Raw genomic sequence first — 18,333 nt, forward strand, 5'->3', positions numbered from 1 at the left:
AAACTATTAGGTTACAGACTTGAAAATTGTTGAATTCTTGTGTCTTGTGTCCTTTTTTTTTTTGTTTTAACAAGGGTTGCCCTAATGGATTTAATTTTTATTGAACTCAATTTATTTAGTTAGTAAGGCAGATACGTGATTCTGCATTATTTATTGTGAATTTCTTTAAAAGATATCTTTGTGCTAGCTCCTTTTCCCCAAAAATTTAATTGTGAATCAATCGGGAACAATTACATGATGAATTCTAGCAGTGAAGGCTCTGTCATGGAAATTCTTATACTACTTAAGTGTGGCAAGTTAGGCCATTAAGCCAGTGATTAAAAGATATGTCAACAGTAAAGGAATAATTTTCAAGACAACAGTACTCAGTTCTAGATGGGTGACACAGTTACTGTAAAAGTTGGTGCTCCCAAACAAATGATCAAACGGAATTCCAAAGCTAGACAAAAGTAGAAATCATTGCTTAAGCAGATTTGTCGTATTAAGCCCAGTGCAATTAGGAACATCCAAATAGCTGATAGTTAAGTTTTTGCCAGAGGAAATAAGTTGTCAACAGATGTTTCAACATCTGACAGAATAATTTCCAAATAATTGTTGTAATTACAATTAGTGTAAGTTGCTTACTTGTATTATCATAATTGGTGACTTGTGTTGTTAATTTAAAGACTTAGACGTCTTTAGACATCACTGCTTCTCTCTGCATATACTTGAAGAGCAAAGTTTTAAAATGTTGAGAAAATAAGCAAACAACAGAAAAATGAAAAGTGGACTAAACCAACTGTACAAATGCCTTGGTGTTGTGACTTTGCTTTTAATAATATGAGTGTCCAAAGTTCTTCTAATAAGACAGAAATATTAAAATAAATTGAGAAAAAGTGTTTTGCTGCTTAATTAACATCCTGACTGTTGTTTTACACAAACAAAATACAAATCAGATCTTTGCTTGCATGAAAGCAGAGATAGGCACATTTTTAATTAAAGTGTATGCTTACACAATACCATAACTAAGAGAAATTTACAATACTCCAGAACCAGGGACACGCAGAGAAAATTTACATAGACAGGTCTGACTCTAGAAAAGCCAGGTTTTGGGGTTTTTTTCAATTTTAAGAGGAGTGTGAATAAAATCCTTTGATGTATTATTTGACTTGAGGACCAAAATCTAGAAAATCACATAAAGAACTATAAATTAATCATTTAGTTGAAGAAAAAGATACAATTCTCTTAAGTTACAACAGCTGAGAATTTAGCTGAAGAAAAAAAGGATAGACTGTAAGGGTAGAACTAATACTAGCTAAAGGGTAGACAATATTAGTCATATTGTCATTATAACAGGCTCTAATAGCTAAACTAAAGCTATTAGAACCTGTAAGAATGACAATATGACTGGAAACTGCCAGTGCTGATCCTATCATCTGTCACTTCTTTTGTTTCTGCTAAATATCAAGTAAAAAAATTACACAGTTAGAAATAAAAAAAAATAAAATAAATTTCAGGTCAATAAAAGCAATAGACCCCTCAGCATGGGATCCAAGGGCTGTCAGTAGTCTAGAGTAGATGGAGATGAAACATTCAGGGCAAGATTTATCTACTTCAACATAGGTGAGCAGTCTCATTTCAGATACCTTATCATATCTAAGATATCAGCACAGGACGGGAAGACAGGAGAGAGGACTTATGTGTGGTTGTGTAACCTTCTGCAGTGGCAGATGGAGACTAGCCAGGATACTTTGTGGCATCTCAAAGGAATCTAGACACCTCTGAAAAGGCAGATAGGATTCATTTCATCTGCCCTTAAATATTCAAAAGCTTGAAAATTACTGTTAGTGTATCTAGACCGGTAGTTGATAAGAAAAAGGAAACATCAGATAGAAATTTATCCCATTTGCCTGAGATAAGTAGGATAGAATTAAGGTTGGTTAGACAGCACTTTTTAATGGTCAACCTATGAAAGTAGTTTTGCTGCCAGTAACTTTATTTGTAATAAAGTCAAAAACCAAATCTGCCTATACCTTTTTGCCAGAAGGAGCTGGTGGACATCCCTGACTTGTAATGCACAGCTTAAATTTATTTAACCCCCAGAGTAAGGGTCAATTTTGCACACTGAACTTCATTTTTTTTGTCTTTTTATGCACAACTAAATGGTAATTAGGTTTTAATGAAAAGCATTAGACTGATTACAATTAACATAATCACTCTTGTCAGTTCATGTCCTCATGTTCTACATGCTGAGCTGAGTGGGCAAGACAGAGAATTTTAACATTCAAACATTTTGCAAGATTCAGCCAATTATATTTTTTTCATTAAAAAAATACCTCTAATTACATTTACAATCAGCAGTAAGTAATTCATAGGTGATATTTTCTAATCTACACTACATTACCCTTTCACAGCACCCCTTTTTTAGTCAGACACAGTTATGACATTCTAGAGTACAAAGTATAGAGAGTAATTAGCACATTCACAGCACAGTGAAACAAATTCTCCAGATGAAAATTAGCACTTTAACGTTTTAAGTTGCTCATTTGGCCTGATATTCTGAAATGTATATCCTTTATCTGATCCCATAAATGGCTGTTATGGATGTAGACATTCATTCCAATTGCATAATCCAGTAGAGAAGCTGTAATACTACAGGTTTTCCAATTCTGTGTAATTCTGAAACTGAAATTTACTTCTTCAATTATAATTAAGAGTTAAATGAAATAGTCATTAACAGGTGCAACACTTGAAAATCCTTCACAAGACACAAAGATAAAAAACTTCCCGATTTGCCTTCATAGAACTTGTCTACATCTTCTACATAGAACAAAATGTCTACACCTTCTGCAATTGCCAAAAAGAAAGTTTCACCAAGTCAGAAATCTTTTATTTAGAGTTACAAGCCACTAAAGTACTGAAATGTCAATATTCTGTGCAGCTTTGCTATAAACTGTCTGACAGTTTGAACACATGATGAATACTAACGCATGAAAAGATTCCCACTTAGCAATAGTTTAATTACTTTAAATCCTTTACAGGTCAAGGCCACAGTGGTCTTCTCATTGCCTCAAGAAGATTAAATATACTAGACTGATTTTTAGATTAAATAAATAAACATTTACTTTAATATATTCCTTAAATCTTATTTTTTACTCCTTACAAGTAAAAAATTAGTAACACATTCCACTTGTCAAGCACAGTAAATGAAACTATTTTCCCTATACTTGAGCTCTCAATTCCTCATCAGTAACTCCAATTAATTCCAGCAAAACATACTCTGGAACTGTCAGCACGATCAGTCAGTGCATCCATCAGTTAATGCACTAGGACAGGAAAATCAGTTATTCTGTATTATAGCTTTAAATTGTCTTCTACTCACTCCTATTGCCTCTGAAGTTCAAGGAATGGTTGATAAACCAAACAGCTTAAACATTTCTGACCTTTTAAAATCGGGGCATAAATTTATTTTCATAAAATGCAACCTTAAATGTGCTTGCTAATCCTAACAAGAAAAACAACTCACTTATTTCCAAAAATGTAAAACTTATCTTGTTTTTTCCAAAAGAAAGAAATGAAAAGCAGCATATTATATAGCACGCTGGTGAGAAACTTTAGAAACATTTATTCTGCCCTTTGTCTTTAATTCATTTTGCGTACTTTTAAGTAGTTTTTTAAGGCTGATGAAAGACTGTTTTGGGGGAGGCAGATACAGCCTTCAGAAAAATACGGGAAAATTAAGTAAAGAGGTAAATAGGTAAATGTAAAATGCATTAGAGAATTAGAGACTAGGAAAACCCCAAGTTTACAACTTCATACAGCTAATAATGACTGAAATTTGATTAGGACCCCTTACTTCTAAATGACATCTTCTATGGATGGTATGGATTAATGTGTGTAAATACTTCTACTCACACACATTAATTCCTAATTTTTCCATGTCTTGATGAGAAATGCACACATTATATCTAGGCATATAAGGATGCAAAGACAAAGATATGTTCTGTGTCCTAGCCCGTTTTGAGGTCAAAATAACATGGAAAAACTCCACATAACCAGGTTTAAAATATTGATCTCTTGTATAATATTGATCATAACTTCTCTATTAACAGAGTAGCTTTCACTTTATACCTAAAGATCAATTTGATTAGTTTAATAGAATATTTTAAGTGTTTTTTAATATGGTAAAGTGTTTTGTATTCTTTATCATAATCATACAAAGAATGTTTAGGTCATAAAAATCATGCATCATGCAGTCAATGTTTTGAGGAAAAAAAATCCAACCAACAAAAACAATAAACATGAAATAATACATTGTTACGTAACACTGGGGGGAATATTTAAGATTACTGGTGCAGAAGAATAGTTCTGTATGTACAGACCCATTTTGACTTGTTAAGCAATGTTAATTGGATAATGCTAAGTATGTGGTTGCTGTGGAAAACAAGGAATAAAATACCTAAAACATTCAAAGTAAATCCAAAAATTCTCCCTAGTTTTAGCCATTTGCATAAACACATAACATAATTAAAATAACATAATTTCTTTTCTTCTAAAGACAGAGGAAGTTGAAAAAGAGCTGAGAAAGAGTTAATAAGTATAGGAATAATGCATTTAAATATAAAATTATTATATTGGGGAGAAGAAAAATATTTACATACTTGAAAACTGAATGGAGAAGCCTGATTTGCTGATGAAGAAATCACTGTCAAATTGTAATGTTAAGGAGTTGAAAGTGCTGTGAATATCCTCTGGAAGAGCTGAGCCACTCCACTCTTTGAGAAGTATGCTGCTCTCAACAGGCCCATCCCATACCTTCAAGATGTCATGAGCAACCTCAGTATCAAAAACAATAAAATGCAGACTGCAAAGAAAAAAGTAAAATACTGTGCATTACTTGTTAAACACAATTACATGAAACTCCAAGCAATCATTCCCAAACTGTAGTTTTAAGATGGTGTTTAGGATTGAAAAAGATCCAGCAGAGTTATTATTTCTTCTTGTTGAACAAGCTAATCTTGTTAAGAGTCATGCAGTTCTGTTTTATAAATGTCTGAATGACAGAAAATGCTATTACGGGGCATAAGTCCTCAAGACTTAACTTATAAGTCTATAAATTATCTTTTTTTATGTTAAATGTTTTATGGTATACAAAATATGATTTAATCAAAGGTTTAGTCTTTTTATTCAAATGAGGACAGCAAGAATGCTGTTTTGCTTGAATTATATGCAACCTAAAAAATTGTAGCAGCTACTGGACAGTAGAACTTATAGCACAAGAAGTCCTGTCAGCATGGCATTTCCTTTCCTATGTATAAAAAGGGAAAAATATAATGGATTGGATTTTTGCTAAAATTCATAAAATATAAAACTGTATAATAATAAAATAATCTATATTTATCTTCAGGTGAAGAATTATATTTATTAAGATATTCACGAATGTTATCTTGTAAGTCAAAAATCTGCATTGTCTCTAAGTCCTGAATGTTTACATTCTTAGTGCCAAAGAACTCTAATAGGTAAATATCAAAATGTCTCTTTTTTTTGTTTCCAATATTTGTGTCTTGACATTTCTCCATCTTATTCATCCTTTACTGGAAATCATTAATTTGAAAATTTTTATTTTAAAAAAAATGATGCCCATGATGGTGTAAATTCAATATTTGGCTTAGTGAAACAGGATTACAAAAAAAAGGGGGGGGAAAATCTCCCACTGAATAATTCATTTGTCATTTAATTATATTGTTTTGCCTCTGAGTCCCTTTTAAATCAAAATATTCTGTGATTATGTTTGTCTTCCAGAGCTACACATACTGAGGGCCTGCTCCTGAAGAGGTGGATGGCCATCACCTACTGATAGGAAGTAGAGAATATATCTTCTGTTTTCTTCTGCTTCCATGCATGGACTTTTGCTTGATTAAATTGAGTTTATTTTCGCAAGTTTATTTTCTTATGTTATTTTCTCCCCACCCCATCCTGCTGAGGAGGGACAATGTCTACGCACTAAAGGCTTTTTCAGGGACCAATGTGGGTCTTGAGATGACCATAGTTTTGTATGAAGGTTCTATAGCCATGGTAGTGACTAGGTGTCAAGTTCCTGTGCGGGTCATGGAGTTTGTTGGTTTCACTGATTGACTCTTCATTTTGCCAAATTTGGGAACATGTTAATTCAAATAATGTGTCTGTGCTTTGCCCTGCCACTGATGGCCTTGCTGTGCTGGCAGAGCTATCTTGTAGAGAGGATGAGGGAATGCAACATTCTTTTTCTCCTTATGATTCATGAGACTTGTTTAATTATGCAGATTCCTGAGGTTCGTGTTCACCCTTATGTAAGCTGTTTAATACTACCAATTAACATATTCTGGCATTTGTTTGTGGAATTTGGTGTTGCCCTGGTGCAAAAGACAACTTTTGGGTGAGGCAGTACTCAAATGTGCCTTGAATGCTGCTTGTCTTGCCCCATATCCAGGGACTTTATGCCTGAACAGGCAAGCAACACCTGATTGATGCAGCACCTTATAGAAGGATACCTTGACTATGCCTGTGAAAACCAGCAGCTTGTGTAGAAAAATATGAGAATGACAAAAATTTATATCATACTGAATTCCACCATAAATACTGAAATTAAGCATGTACCTTATTGTCTTTCCTGGATCTGCTTCAATAATCCAAGTGCAATGAAGATTGTTGTCATATGGTGCTGGGTAACCGGGGGACAAAATGCGCCCTGATGTGGCAGCATGAATTCGACCACCACACTCAGCTGCAAAGTGAGGAGGAAATTTCTAATGAGACTTTAGTAATTAGCACTTCCATTTTCCATCCATTCCACATGTCTGTGTTTTCTAAAAACTTAACAGAATGACCTAGTACTTCTGAAGTAGTAGACATACATATAAACCAGGACATGTATAGAAGTTAAAAATGAACACTATGATCTCATGCCTACTTTGTTATAAAGAAATAAACCATAAAACTGTGATTAGGTTACTTAACTGACCAGACAGGTTCAATATGCACTGAGACTACAAAAGCACAATTTTAGCATTAGCAAGAGAGAAAAATGTTTCAGAAATTGCCCATCTAACATGCTTAGCTTTTATAACAATGAATGGTTGAATTCAAACTTTGCAGCATTGAATGTTATAATTCAAATAGCTTTCTATTTTGCTGTAATGTCAAAATTATTTTAGTGTAATGCTTTCAAGTTGCTTCTATGAAGCTTCAGGTTTAATTACACCAAAAAGCAGTAGGTATTGCCTAGCAATTTCCTTCAGTATTTAAAAATTTAAATGCCATATGCTAGCAGATCAAGAGAGTAAATCAGAAAGCTACAACTTGATAGTATGTGGCATCTGGTTTAAAACACTTTTACTATCAATGCTGTTTTTGTGGAGAGACCAATGGCAATGCTAAGCATCCATAATCAAATTATTCTTATGTTGCTTGTTTAGACCATCATTCTGTTGTCTGGCCAGTGTAAAAACACACCCTAATGAAAGAGAACTGTGTAACAATCATTTCCACTAAACCAAAAAGGATCAGTGATTCTTCAGTTAATTGATGTACCTGAATTTCTGCTACATTTATAGCATTGCCTTAGAGGTTATTAAAAAATCTACCATGGGGATTCATTCAAGCACAGCTGTACAGCAAGCATAGTAAGACAGAGATGATAGAAAAACCTTGGCACTTGGACCAAATAATCTATCAATAATACTCCTAACAAATATTAATCTTTGTACGTGCCACCAAGCCACTGCTCACAACCAAGATGCCACCGTGAGGGGAAATTACCATAGAGGAAATAAAGTGACTGATTTCTCATTTATCCTGCTGGTTCAATCCCTCAAAACACTACATTCTATATACAGAACCACAACAGAAAGAAACTTAAGTGCAAAATTTCTTCACATGTAACCTTCTTCTATGACTTCAATTAATTTCCATTATACAAGAAAGTTTGGATTGCAATAATCACTGTGGTAGATAACTACAGACAAGAAATTACTGATACAGTACTGTGTTTACCAAAGAACTAAATTAAACTCAGTGAACCCAAAATTTAAACTCAAACTAATTAACATACTTGATTTAAAATTCTGAGAAGGCTCACTTAGGAAAAACATACATCATAAAATTTGAGATGATGCATCATGTATTTAATATATTTTTTAAAAATCCATTTTAGGAGTAGATAAAAAGTAAACTTTCATAAGTAATTATAAAAATAATTCAAAATTTATATTCCAATATGTATAAATGAGCACACTGTATAATAAGCACCTCAAAGAATATACTATATAAACACTTATATTATAACTAATGGCAGTGACTTCAATGTTTCTGAAAGTTTCTAGAGGAGGAATTAAAATAATTCACTGGCTTTCTTCATTAAGGTTTAGAACATAGAAAAATTGAAAATGAATGTTAAGACCAATATAACTGTTTATGGCTAAAAATTACTAAGTGTAGAATGTGCAGAATATGTCTATGCATATGCTTGATTTTTTTGTGAATGAGACTGAAATGATAGTTAATACAAAGAAAAATATAAATGTGACCAAAGAGAACAGCAAATATCAAAATCTGATCTAGTCTATGAGAAAAAATAATGCATCTCCACAAACAAAGATTTTTAGAAATTGTTTCTAAGAAAGGAAGTGATGTTTGGAACTTCATGACAACCTCAGAAAAAGGAAGAAAAACAAATCATTCAAATCAAAGTAGAAAAAGATAAAAATGTGATAACAAAAGATAAAACTGATGGAAGACTCGATCTTATAAGTCTAATGGGGGAGGGAAGCAAGACTGAAATATTCTGCCAATATATAACTGAGTTTTCAGGGATCTTCCTGCGATTTTCAAGATTTCGTGTGCACAGAACAGTAAAAACTCCCCATAATTTAATGAAGATTACAGACTGTAAGAGACTGTTTAGAAGAAAACACTTTTAAAGATTTTAAGACAGAACAGTGAACATTTGATTTCTTGTGGAACTAATTAATGGTCCAGAAGATATTTAAAGTAGAAATGAAAAGAGGTAGTTTATACAGAATTTATGCCATCCCCAAATTTTATTTTAAGAAGAGGAAAAAGAACAGTAATTAAAAATATATGTAGAGAGATAAAAGCACATAGAAAGATACCTTTTGGTTGAACAGACTGAAAAGAAGACCATAATCTCTCTCAGAATACCAAAATAAAACTGATTATTCTATTGATTGCGGGACATAATTTCACTTAGAGACGAAATAAGATTCTCAAAATATTCTGGAATAAATTTTTCAAAAGATTGGAAATAAAATACAGAAACCAAATCTAGTAATGCAAGGGTCCCTAGCTTCCTCCAGGTCAGATTGGAATATACAGCTTTTTTTTTTTTTTTAATTACTACTATTTCTATTGTTATATGTTAAAAATTTTAACATCCCACATATCAATTAGAAGACAAATCATCATACAAAGAAAAGGAAATAGGTAGGTGTTTGGATTTATTCACCTAATAGACCTGAAACCAACAAGTATTTTAGAGCTGATTCTAAGTCTTGGTAGTGAAGACAAGCTCAAAAAAATATTGCAGAAAATGACCTTAGAGAAATTACTCCATTTAAATTACATGGAGAAATAGACAAAGGTAGGACTAATTATGGGTCTTCTCTACAAAAGGGCAAACTTGGAGGAAAAGGAAGCTAATCAATTAAACTGCGGAGCATGAGGATTTGAATTCATAAAGAGCCTTGAAAAGTCTTTAAATCAAGACTGAATAGTTGCTTTAACCTCTCATATATATAGAAGAAAACTTACAGATAAAGTTCTAGAATCAAGTGGGGAAAAAAACTCTACTAAGACTGCAGAAATGCTCTTCACTGATGTTTTTCTGGCATTTACCTTCTGCTTAAGCTGAATTTTTGAAAGGAAGGAACTTGCTCTTTTGTAGACTACAGTTTTGTGAATGTGTTCAGCAGGAAAGAGGTCCTGGAATGGAGGATGTAGCCTCCAAAATGGGAGAAAGGCAACAAGCAGAGATCCTGTACGTGAGGTGGGTGCTGAAAGCAGTTGGTCACCTGCCAGCAGCAGGCAGCCGAGGCAAAAACTAAGTACCAGAGGACACGCAGAAGGAAAGACTCATGGGAGCTCCATGTGAAAATTGAAGTCAGGAAGTCACTGGCAATTTCTGGACTGGAAAGCAAAACTAGAGCATGCAAACTGCCTAGTAAAGGTACAATGGATAACAGCTATAGTGGTGTTCAGTTATTCTGCATGTTGGCTAGTAATTCTCTGTTTAACATTTTTGTTGGCTGTAATGAAACAAAGTTTTAGGCACTTGAAGACGTGATATTTCCAGGGGAGGTCTATCTCAAGGCTTTGACAGATGGGGTATCTTAGCACAGTAACAAGGACTCCAGAGCACACGGATAAAAAAATACAGCAACGTGTGATGAAACTTAGGAAAAAAGTTCATAAGAATGAGGTGCAGAAATAATATCTGATGAAAATAGATAAGGAATAAAAGCCCACAACTTTATTTGTTTTATGATGGGGCTTTCTTAGTTTATGAAGTGTTTAGACAATACCACCGCCTGTGATAGTATATCAGACTCAGGGCTTCATCAGAACAGTAGTCTGCCATCAAAGGCTGCTCCATAGAAAAATGTGTTTTTCAGTAGTCTCAAAACAATTAACAGCAAGCCACCTTTTTAGAGACGTTAAACTTACATGTCCATATTAAATCTTTACTTGGAATTTAAAATATATTTGCACCATTATCATCTCATGAAGTATACAAAGACAGAATATTTGGCTTTTTTCTTGAACCACCAGACCAATCATACCAGAACACTCTCACAATCCATATTACCTATGCAAGTAGGCAAAGGTTTGTCCCAAACTCTTCGATCTCCACTTAAGCAGGTCATAATACTACTACCATGCATTGTATAGCCAGGATTACAGCTGTATAAAATGACAGTGTCTATAAAATGTCCTTCATCTCGTATCTTGTAACCATAATTTGGTATGCCAGGATCTTCACACTTTACTAGGTCAAAACCTGCAAACAGAAATGGGGAAAGAAAAAAAGACATGGAGATATAAATACCAAATAAAATATAATAACAATGAATCTGATTCTGATGGAAATTATATTCTCATGATTCAATGACATTAGATGTATTCACAGTGACCAAAGATAAATGGTATATAATTTGGGTAAATCAGAAACTGAAAGACTAGGAACTAATTATTAACTTGATATTTGATTATGACATTTGCTTATTGAAGAAAGCATCTTACCTATATTATTCTAAAATAGATTGGTGAGAATTTAATTCATTTATACCACTTCTGTATTTCATTCTTTTTTATTCAGTGGGAAGGAAATATTAATCACTCCTGGTTTTGGCACCAAATAGCAGCTTCACCTCCTCACCTAATCTCCGTAATGACATCAAGAGACCACAGTGGTAACTCAGGAAGCATGTTCAAGGGCTACTTCATCCATCCTCGTCTCAAGATATCATGGCTTCAGTTTCATGTCTGCTGAAAGGAAGTATTCCCACACTCATTTTCAATTTGCATTCTCCTTTCTGGCCTATTAACATGCTAAGTGGGATAAATATCTCCCTCTGTGATCCATGGAATAAGCAGATCTCCTCTGAGCACCTACAACTCTTTCCACATTTTATGCATTACTGTCTTGATGGTCTTCATACGGCATTGCTAAAATGTGAAGATGCATTCTATATCTCTTCTTTTGCCATCAGTTCCTGTTCCTGGAATAATATAAAGAGTGGTTCCAAATTCATCTTTTTTAACTCCAAATTCTTCTTCATAGCGGATTCTTCTTTATTGCTGCTATGTCCCCAAACAAAAGAAGTAATTCTGACTCCACAAATATTTTCCATTTTTCTGTCCTTATTTTACTGAACAGCTTGTATAAGTGGTTATGAATCAGGCTGTTGGTCTTCAGTTTTCTGGTTTCAGTGCATTCTCTACACGAGGTTCCTCAGGAAAGTTGTGGATGCCCCTTCCCTAGAAGTATTAAAGGCCATGCTGGATGTGGCTTTGAACAACCAGTTCTAGTAGAAGGTGTCCTTGCCCATGTGTAAGTCCCCAGGAAATCCGATCTCTGAGAATTTCAAAAGGGCTTACAGTTGTTCATGTACTCTGAGTTAGATGCATGGGACAAATACCAAGATACCCATGAGGTCAAAAGAATGAAAAAAGCTTTTACTGGCACCTTTAGAAAATCAGAGAACTTTGGCAAAAGGTTTTGAGCAGCCTTCAATCAACATGAAACAAACACTTCTCAAAGAATTCACTTGGCCCATTCAACTCAGCAAGCTCCAAACCTCATTGATTTTAAGTTTCTCAAAACATTACTCAAAATCCCAAGATGAGTTAATTTGGAGTGAAAAGGAAGAAAAAAAGGGGTAGAAAAGAACAAACATAGCCATCACTCCTGTTTCAGCTGATAGAAGTTCCAAGGGGAGGCAGGGTCAAATGTGCTTGCCTTGTGTCTTGCTTTAAGTACCTTTGGCTTTTCCTGGGCCTTTCCCAGATGAGGTTTGCAGTCATTTGGACACTTAGGATCTGGGTTAGGGGCTCCAGAGGCAGGTGTGGAGCATTGCCTCCTGTGTGCCAGGGACTGGCAGCCACGGCAGGGCTGGGATACAGGCTGGGGAAAGGGTGGCTTGTAAGGGGCAGTTCATCACCTCACCAGAGCAAGACCCAGGCTGCCCCTTGCCACACACAAACCCACACACCTCTGAATGATTCAAGGCAGTAATCCTTCCAGGCTCTGACACTATGATAGGAGGGTTGGAACTGCATGATCTTTAAGGTCCCTTCAAACCCAAACCATTCTATGATTCTGTGAGGTCCTTCACTAAGTAGTAAATAACATATCTACAGACAACCTTTAATTATTTTACAAATACAGAAGCTAGAGTTGGTATCCTATTTTTCTTGTTGCCTTTCTCCTGGCAATAAGATCAATCCCAGCTGAAAAAACTGCAAGGAGTCTACAGAGCTTTTCTTCCTGTAGAGACGCTAAAGACATCTATCAACTGACATCACTGAAAATACAAAATACCTTTGTTTTCTTTGTTCCTTAACTGGGCACAAAGTTTGGTATTTACCTGTTATAACCCAGGATTCTGAAAATTAGAAGGCTAAGTTTGAACTAGTCTGGGCCACTTCATTTGTCAGTAGAAAAATATAAATTTCTGAAAACCAATCTATCCCTTATGTCAACTGGTGTTCAGATCAGTCAGCTCAATGTCTGCCCTGCAGACATTGATTTTCTACCTTTATTTTTAACTGAGCCCATACTCTTTCTTTATATAGTAGGCCAAAACTGAATGCTGTTCTATCACATAGACACTGTGCTAATATCTAGAGAAACATCAGGCCTCAGGAACAATGACAACAGTCTGACCAAAGTCATGCACTCTTCAATTCAGTTATCCTTTAAAAGAGCATGGCTGTTTATAAGTCCTTTCTGGGAAATCAGCTCTCTGTCTACCGTATTATGCCTGAGATTGTTTGGGAAAGTCCAAGAAAGAAGGCAGCAAGATAGAGGCAAGTTAGCATTTACTCTAACATTTTGTCTAAAGAATCACTTCCCCATGTCATGACCTGCCAATGCTTAGTTTACTAGCAGAGCTGTAGTCCTCATGTCAGATGGAGTTATCATAACCACACACAGTACAAAAGGATTATAGAGATTTATCATTATTCCCTTGCAAAAAGATTGTTTCCATGCAAATATTTGCATATCCCTGCAATTTCTTTTTGTGGAAAAAGAAAAAAAGAACAAAAAAGAACAGTAATTATTTTAACTGGCTGTCAGCAATTATTACATAAACAGTCATATCTGAACAGTTTTCTGTCTTTTAGAGTTAAAAGTATCTTATGAAATATGATTAATCTCATACTAAGGAAGAAAAAAGTAGATTGGATGGACTGGACAATTCTAAAAAGATCTATTTCTCTTCACACACTATAAAGAACCACGACAGTTTGGTCATTCAGATGAGCTGAACTTCACAAGACATAGCTATATTTCATTATTTTAATCTCCTTATTAAACATACAGAGACATTTATGTAAAACCCTGAAAATGTAAGTTGTTTGATAGATAGCATTATATTTTACTACTGATTTGACAGCATGAGTCAGTGTAACGCTATTTCTCTGCCACTGCTCTTAGACACTTTCTCATTCTTTATTAGGTACAATATTTGGTTATCTTTATTTGGTTATCAAATGCAGAGGGATGTGATTGACAGATGAAACCCCCCTGAATAAAGAATTTACTTGCTTCTCACGAAAAAAACTTTCCATAACACTGATATATAGTTAGAGAGATTCATTCTCCAATACCTTGTACCACATAAAGAAGACAAGGTTGTCCGGGAAAGGTAGTATCTTTTACAAGATCATCAGACACTTAAGGATGAAATGAAATGGACTTTTGGATGAACCAGCCTTCCTAGTCTGCTACACAGCCATCTTCACTAAATAAAGTATCAAGAATGGGATAAAACTATTATTCTGACTTCCTATAATTTCATGTACTCCAGTTAGTATTCAGTTTTGCACAAGGCGTAAACTTACATGAAAGATGTGAAGAATTAAAGAGATCATGTCACAAGTTTTAGAAATTTGAGAGAAGCCTACTATAGCCTGCCTTCCTGCACTTTGTCTATTCTTGCTGGAAACAGGACTGAGGAGCAAAAAGATATTTTTTGTTTTTATTTTGCCCCATAAATAGGTAATATCATCATTATAAGTCACTTATATCTTTAAGTATCCCTAAATATAGAGGATACTTTACCTTCTTTGCTTTGTAGATTCCTAAATGCACTGATTTTTTTTTTTTTTTTGCCTGTGAACATAGTTTTTCACCTGTCTGTCCCAAGGCCTACCTCTTCAAGAGCCTCACACTCTACAGATACTCACTGCACTGCATTTTTGTATCTGTAAACAACAAAGTACCTCTGAAAATTATGAACAGGAAAATACAACTTTGTTAAAAACACTTAAGTTATTTTTCACATTTTTAAGACTGTATGGGCAACAGGAGAGTCAAGATTTTTCTGCCAGTTCATTATAAACCAAAATCAAATAATTATTTGGTGTAAAGTGTCAGATAAGATGATTCTAGAGAATATAACAAGTTACTTTGTTAAGTGCTAGAATTTAATTTCCTATTTCACAAAATATAAATTAAAAAACAACACACAAATAAAAATATCTAACTGAAAGAAAAAATATAAAACCTAATTTTAAATGTCCTTGAGACATTAAACCCTTCAGTATTTGTTGGTTTTTCAAGATTATTCAGACATTTCTATCAAAAAGACCACCTTGATTTCAATTTGTAGGTATTGGTTATTCATGAAGAATTCAGCAGTACTCTTAAGTTTATTTGCACAATATCATCCCTTTTTATTTTTGTATTTCAAACCTTTTGTATTTCAAGAATAATCCCTAAAAAAAACCTCCAAAAAACTAATTGCTGGCATTTATGCCAAATTTTTAATATTGCACTTTGAATACTCTAGAAAAAAACTATAAGAAGTGTAGTACATAATGCGTGGCCCCACGTTCACTACATTTCCCCACCAGCAAGACAACAATTGTCTATCAGTAGACATATTGAAAACTGGGCTATTTCACATGCATGTAGGTGCTGTTCATCATGTGCAAACACAGCAGTATCTTGCCCCGTGCTCTTCTTCCCCAGTTTCTTCCCCTTCCTCTCACACACAAAACCCGGAACGTTTAATTCCCTTTTTCCCTGATACTCTTGTAAATCTGGAGTAATTTATCATAAAGGATCACATTTTATGGTAGAAATGTTGCAACAGAACTTCAGTGTTAAAGTAGATGCTATGAACTTTTACAACAGGGGAATATGGCCATGAGTTCCACACAATCCCAGTACTTGAGTTTACCTGACATTGCAGCAAGCCAGCATCAGAGAAATTCTGCCAAGTTTCTTACTGCTGAGAAAGACTATTGTATTGGCAAATTGCTGCCAATTATCTCATTCTCGAGTTTCATTATAGGATTTTCAGAACAATGAATGCATAAAAGCATGTTAAATTAAAACCAAACCAGCTAGAATACATCCTGATGATTGGCTGCAACTTCCTGGCACTATTCAATGGGATTTACTCTGTCACATGTGATGTAAATAATCAGGAATATAGAAAAACCAGTTGTTGGGGTAAAAATCATTGACATATTTGTAAATATATGTAGACTATTAATTTCAACTTTTTTCAACTCAGTTTAATTATGATGGGCCCTGTGGTATTAGCTACATTAGTAATAAGTACAGTATAATAAAAGTAAATCTGGGCAGCAAAGCAATGAAGCTGCAGATTTGATGTCCATACTATGTGCACTCATGTTTTTTCCTTGGAGGAGCTTTTCTGTCCATTAGTGGGTGGAATGTGCTATGCGTATCCATGAAGCAGAAGTCTCAGTTCAGCTTCAAGTTTGTACCCTCCAAAGCCTGCAGTCAATATAAAGAAGAGAGTGCTCATTTTGTGTCTCCAAGGGAAATTTTCAGGGATTCGGTACTGCAGAGTGTACTTACAAAAGAAGTTGACAATCTCCTGAGTTAGTTCCCTTCGCTCACATTGAAAGGAAGAATACCATTTACTTACTATATACACACGTGCATTTACACTGCATGTAAAGTTACAGTGGCTATATGAAAATAAAGTAATCTAAACCAAGTGATTTCCTACTAGAAGAAGTACTAAGGCATTTTGAAACACTCTCCTAAAGCCAGACACACGGAAAAGTACGCACCTAAAAGGTGCATTAGCAGTATTTAGGTACTTGATCCCTAATTTCTGACTCTAACCTTGAGTTCAACACTAAGACGTGTCTGTGAATGGACAAAATAAACAAAGACGCTGAATTGTGAGCTATGGTAGTCATCCAATTTTTACTTCCTACAGAAAGATATATTGATGCATGTTACATTAGGACTGATTTAGTAGAACATATGAGCACAGTGTTATTAGTGATCAGAATACAAGCCAAGAAATCAGATTGTGGGGCTTTATTTCTTCGTCATTTTTTTCTTTCTTAGTAAACCTTGTTCATGTTTTGCAAAAAATATACTATGTCAATTAAAACTGCACTTACAGAGATATAAGATAACAGTTTTACAAAAGAGGAAATACTTGAACTGACAATAAAGTAAATGTAATATCATAGCCCTCGATATTGTGGTCCCATGGTGCAAATTTGTTCAACTACTTTTGACATTTTAGCTTTATTTACAGCTATGTTGAATTCATTATTGCTTGCTGACTTTGTATCAAATCATATATAAACCTGCCATAAAAACACAAAACGTGTACAAGTTTTCTTGTGTATGCACTCATTAATTTTAAAGGAACTCAATCATGTGTTTGTGCCAGATTCAAATCAGATTTGGACAGATGCCCAGATACTGGGCATCCTGATGCTGCATCAATTCACTTTTGAGACTATAGAACCTTGGCTTCAGATATGATCCCAGAACATTGCAACTGCCAAATAAATATTTCTTCTTGCAAATTTGAAAGCATGAACCTGTGCTGTAACTTCTGTTACCCTGAACTCTGCTGCTTGGTAGTAAGAGCTGTACATAGAAAGCCTCCAGAAAAAACTGTAAAGAAATTTTAGAAGAAATGCCAGCTGGGTTATTTTCAAGACTTCAGATGTCTAACCTAAAGATGAACTGGTCCTTAAAACATAAAAACTATAGCATGTAGGTGTAGATCAACAGTATCAATACTCTTGACTTGGATGAATAAGTATATACTCATATATTTCCTGATAATATTACTGTTTGCTAAAGATGAGGAAATACTATTGCAACAAAAATATGCTAAGAAAATTTCATTAGACAAGCCATGAGGAGTAAATTATTTTGAATGGAAAAAGGAGTTTGCAGCTTATATAATAAACACCAAAGGGATCCTAAATACTCTTTAATAATCTCTAATAATTATATCACTTACTAAAATGTAAGTATAGAGTGGGTGGGCTCTGCCCATGCCCATTGTGAAAAGGCACTCTTTTTTTTTCTGCTTGCCATGGAAGAAAGAACACACAAGTAATGTATAAGCTATGTTCTGCTTCTTAAAGCGATGCAATAAAATATTTCAGGATAACTTCAAAAGAATGATAAGTGCTTATAAAAATCCTATTTCAGTACACACAAGGAAATATTAACATGCTTTATTCTAAAAAAAATGGTACTATGAAAACATTGGAAACCAGTGATTCTTCCACAGTTGCCTAAATCTGAAGTCATTTAAACTCATAAATGAAGTC

The 18,333-nt window shown here is 34.5% G+C and overlaps 1 protein-coding gene across 1 annotated transcript in view; it reads right to left on the reverse strand.

The window, feature by feature from the left end:
• CSMD1 (CUB and Sushi multiple domains 1) overlaps positions 1 to 18,333 on the reverse strand; it is a 1,067,119-nt gene that overhangs the window by 173,702 nt on the left and 875,084 nt on the right. Inside the window, exons 24-26 of the mRNA XM_059468452.1 lie at positions 10,841 to 11,032; positions 6,616 to 6,742; positions 4,641 to 4,843 (exon numbers count right to left, since the gene is read on the reverse strand). Coding sequence (XP_059324435.1) covers positions 4,641 to 4,843; positions 6,616 to 6,742; positions 10,841 to 11,032 — 522 coding nt within the window. The remainder of the gene's footprint in view (positions 1 to 4,640; positions 4,844 to 6,615; positions 6,743 to 10,840; positions 11,033 to 18,333) is intronic.

Source organism: Ammospiza nelsoni, chromosome 3 (assembly GCF_027579445.1).
Source record: "Ammospiza nelsoni isolate bAmmNel1 chromosome 3, bAmmNel1.pri, whole genome shotgun sequence".
Lineage (NCBI taxonomy): Eukaryota > Metazoa > Chordata > Aves > Passeriformes > Passerellidae > Ammospiza > Ammospiza nelsoni.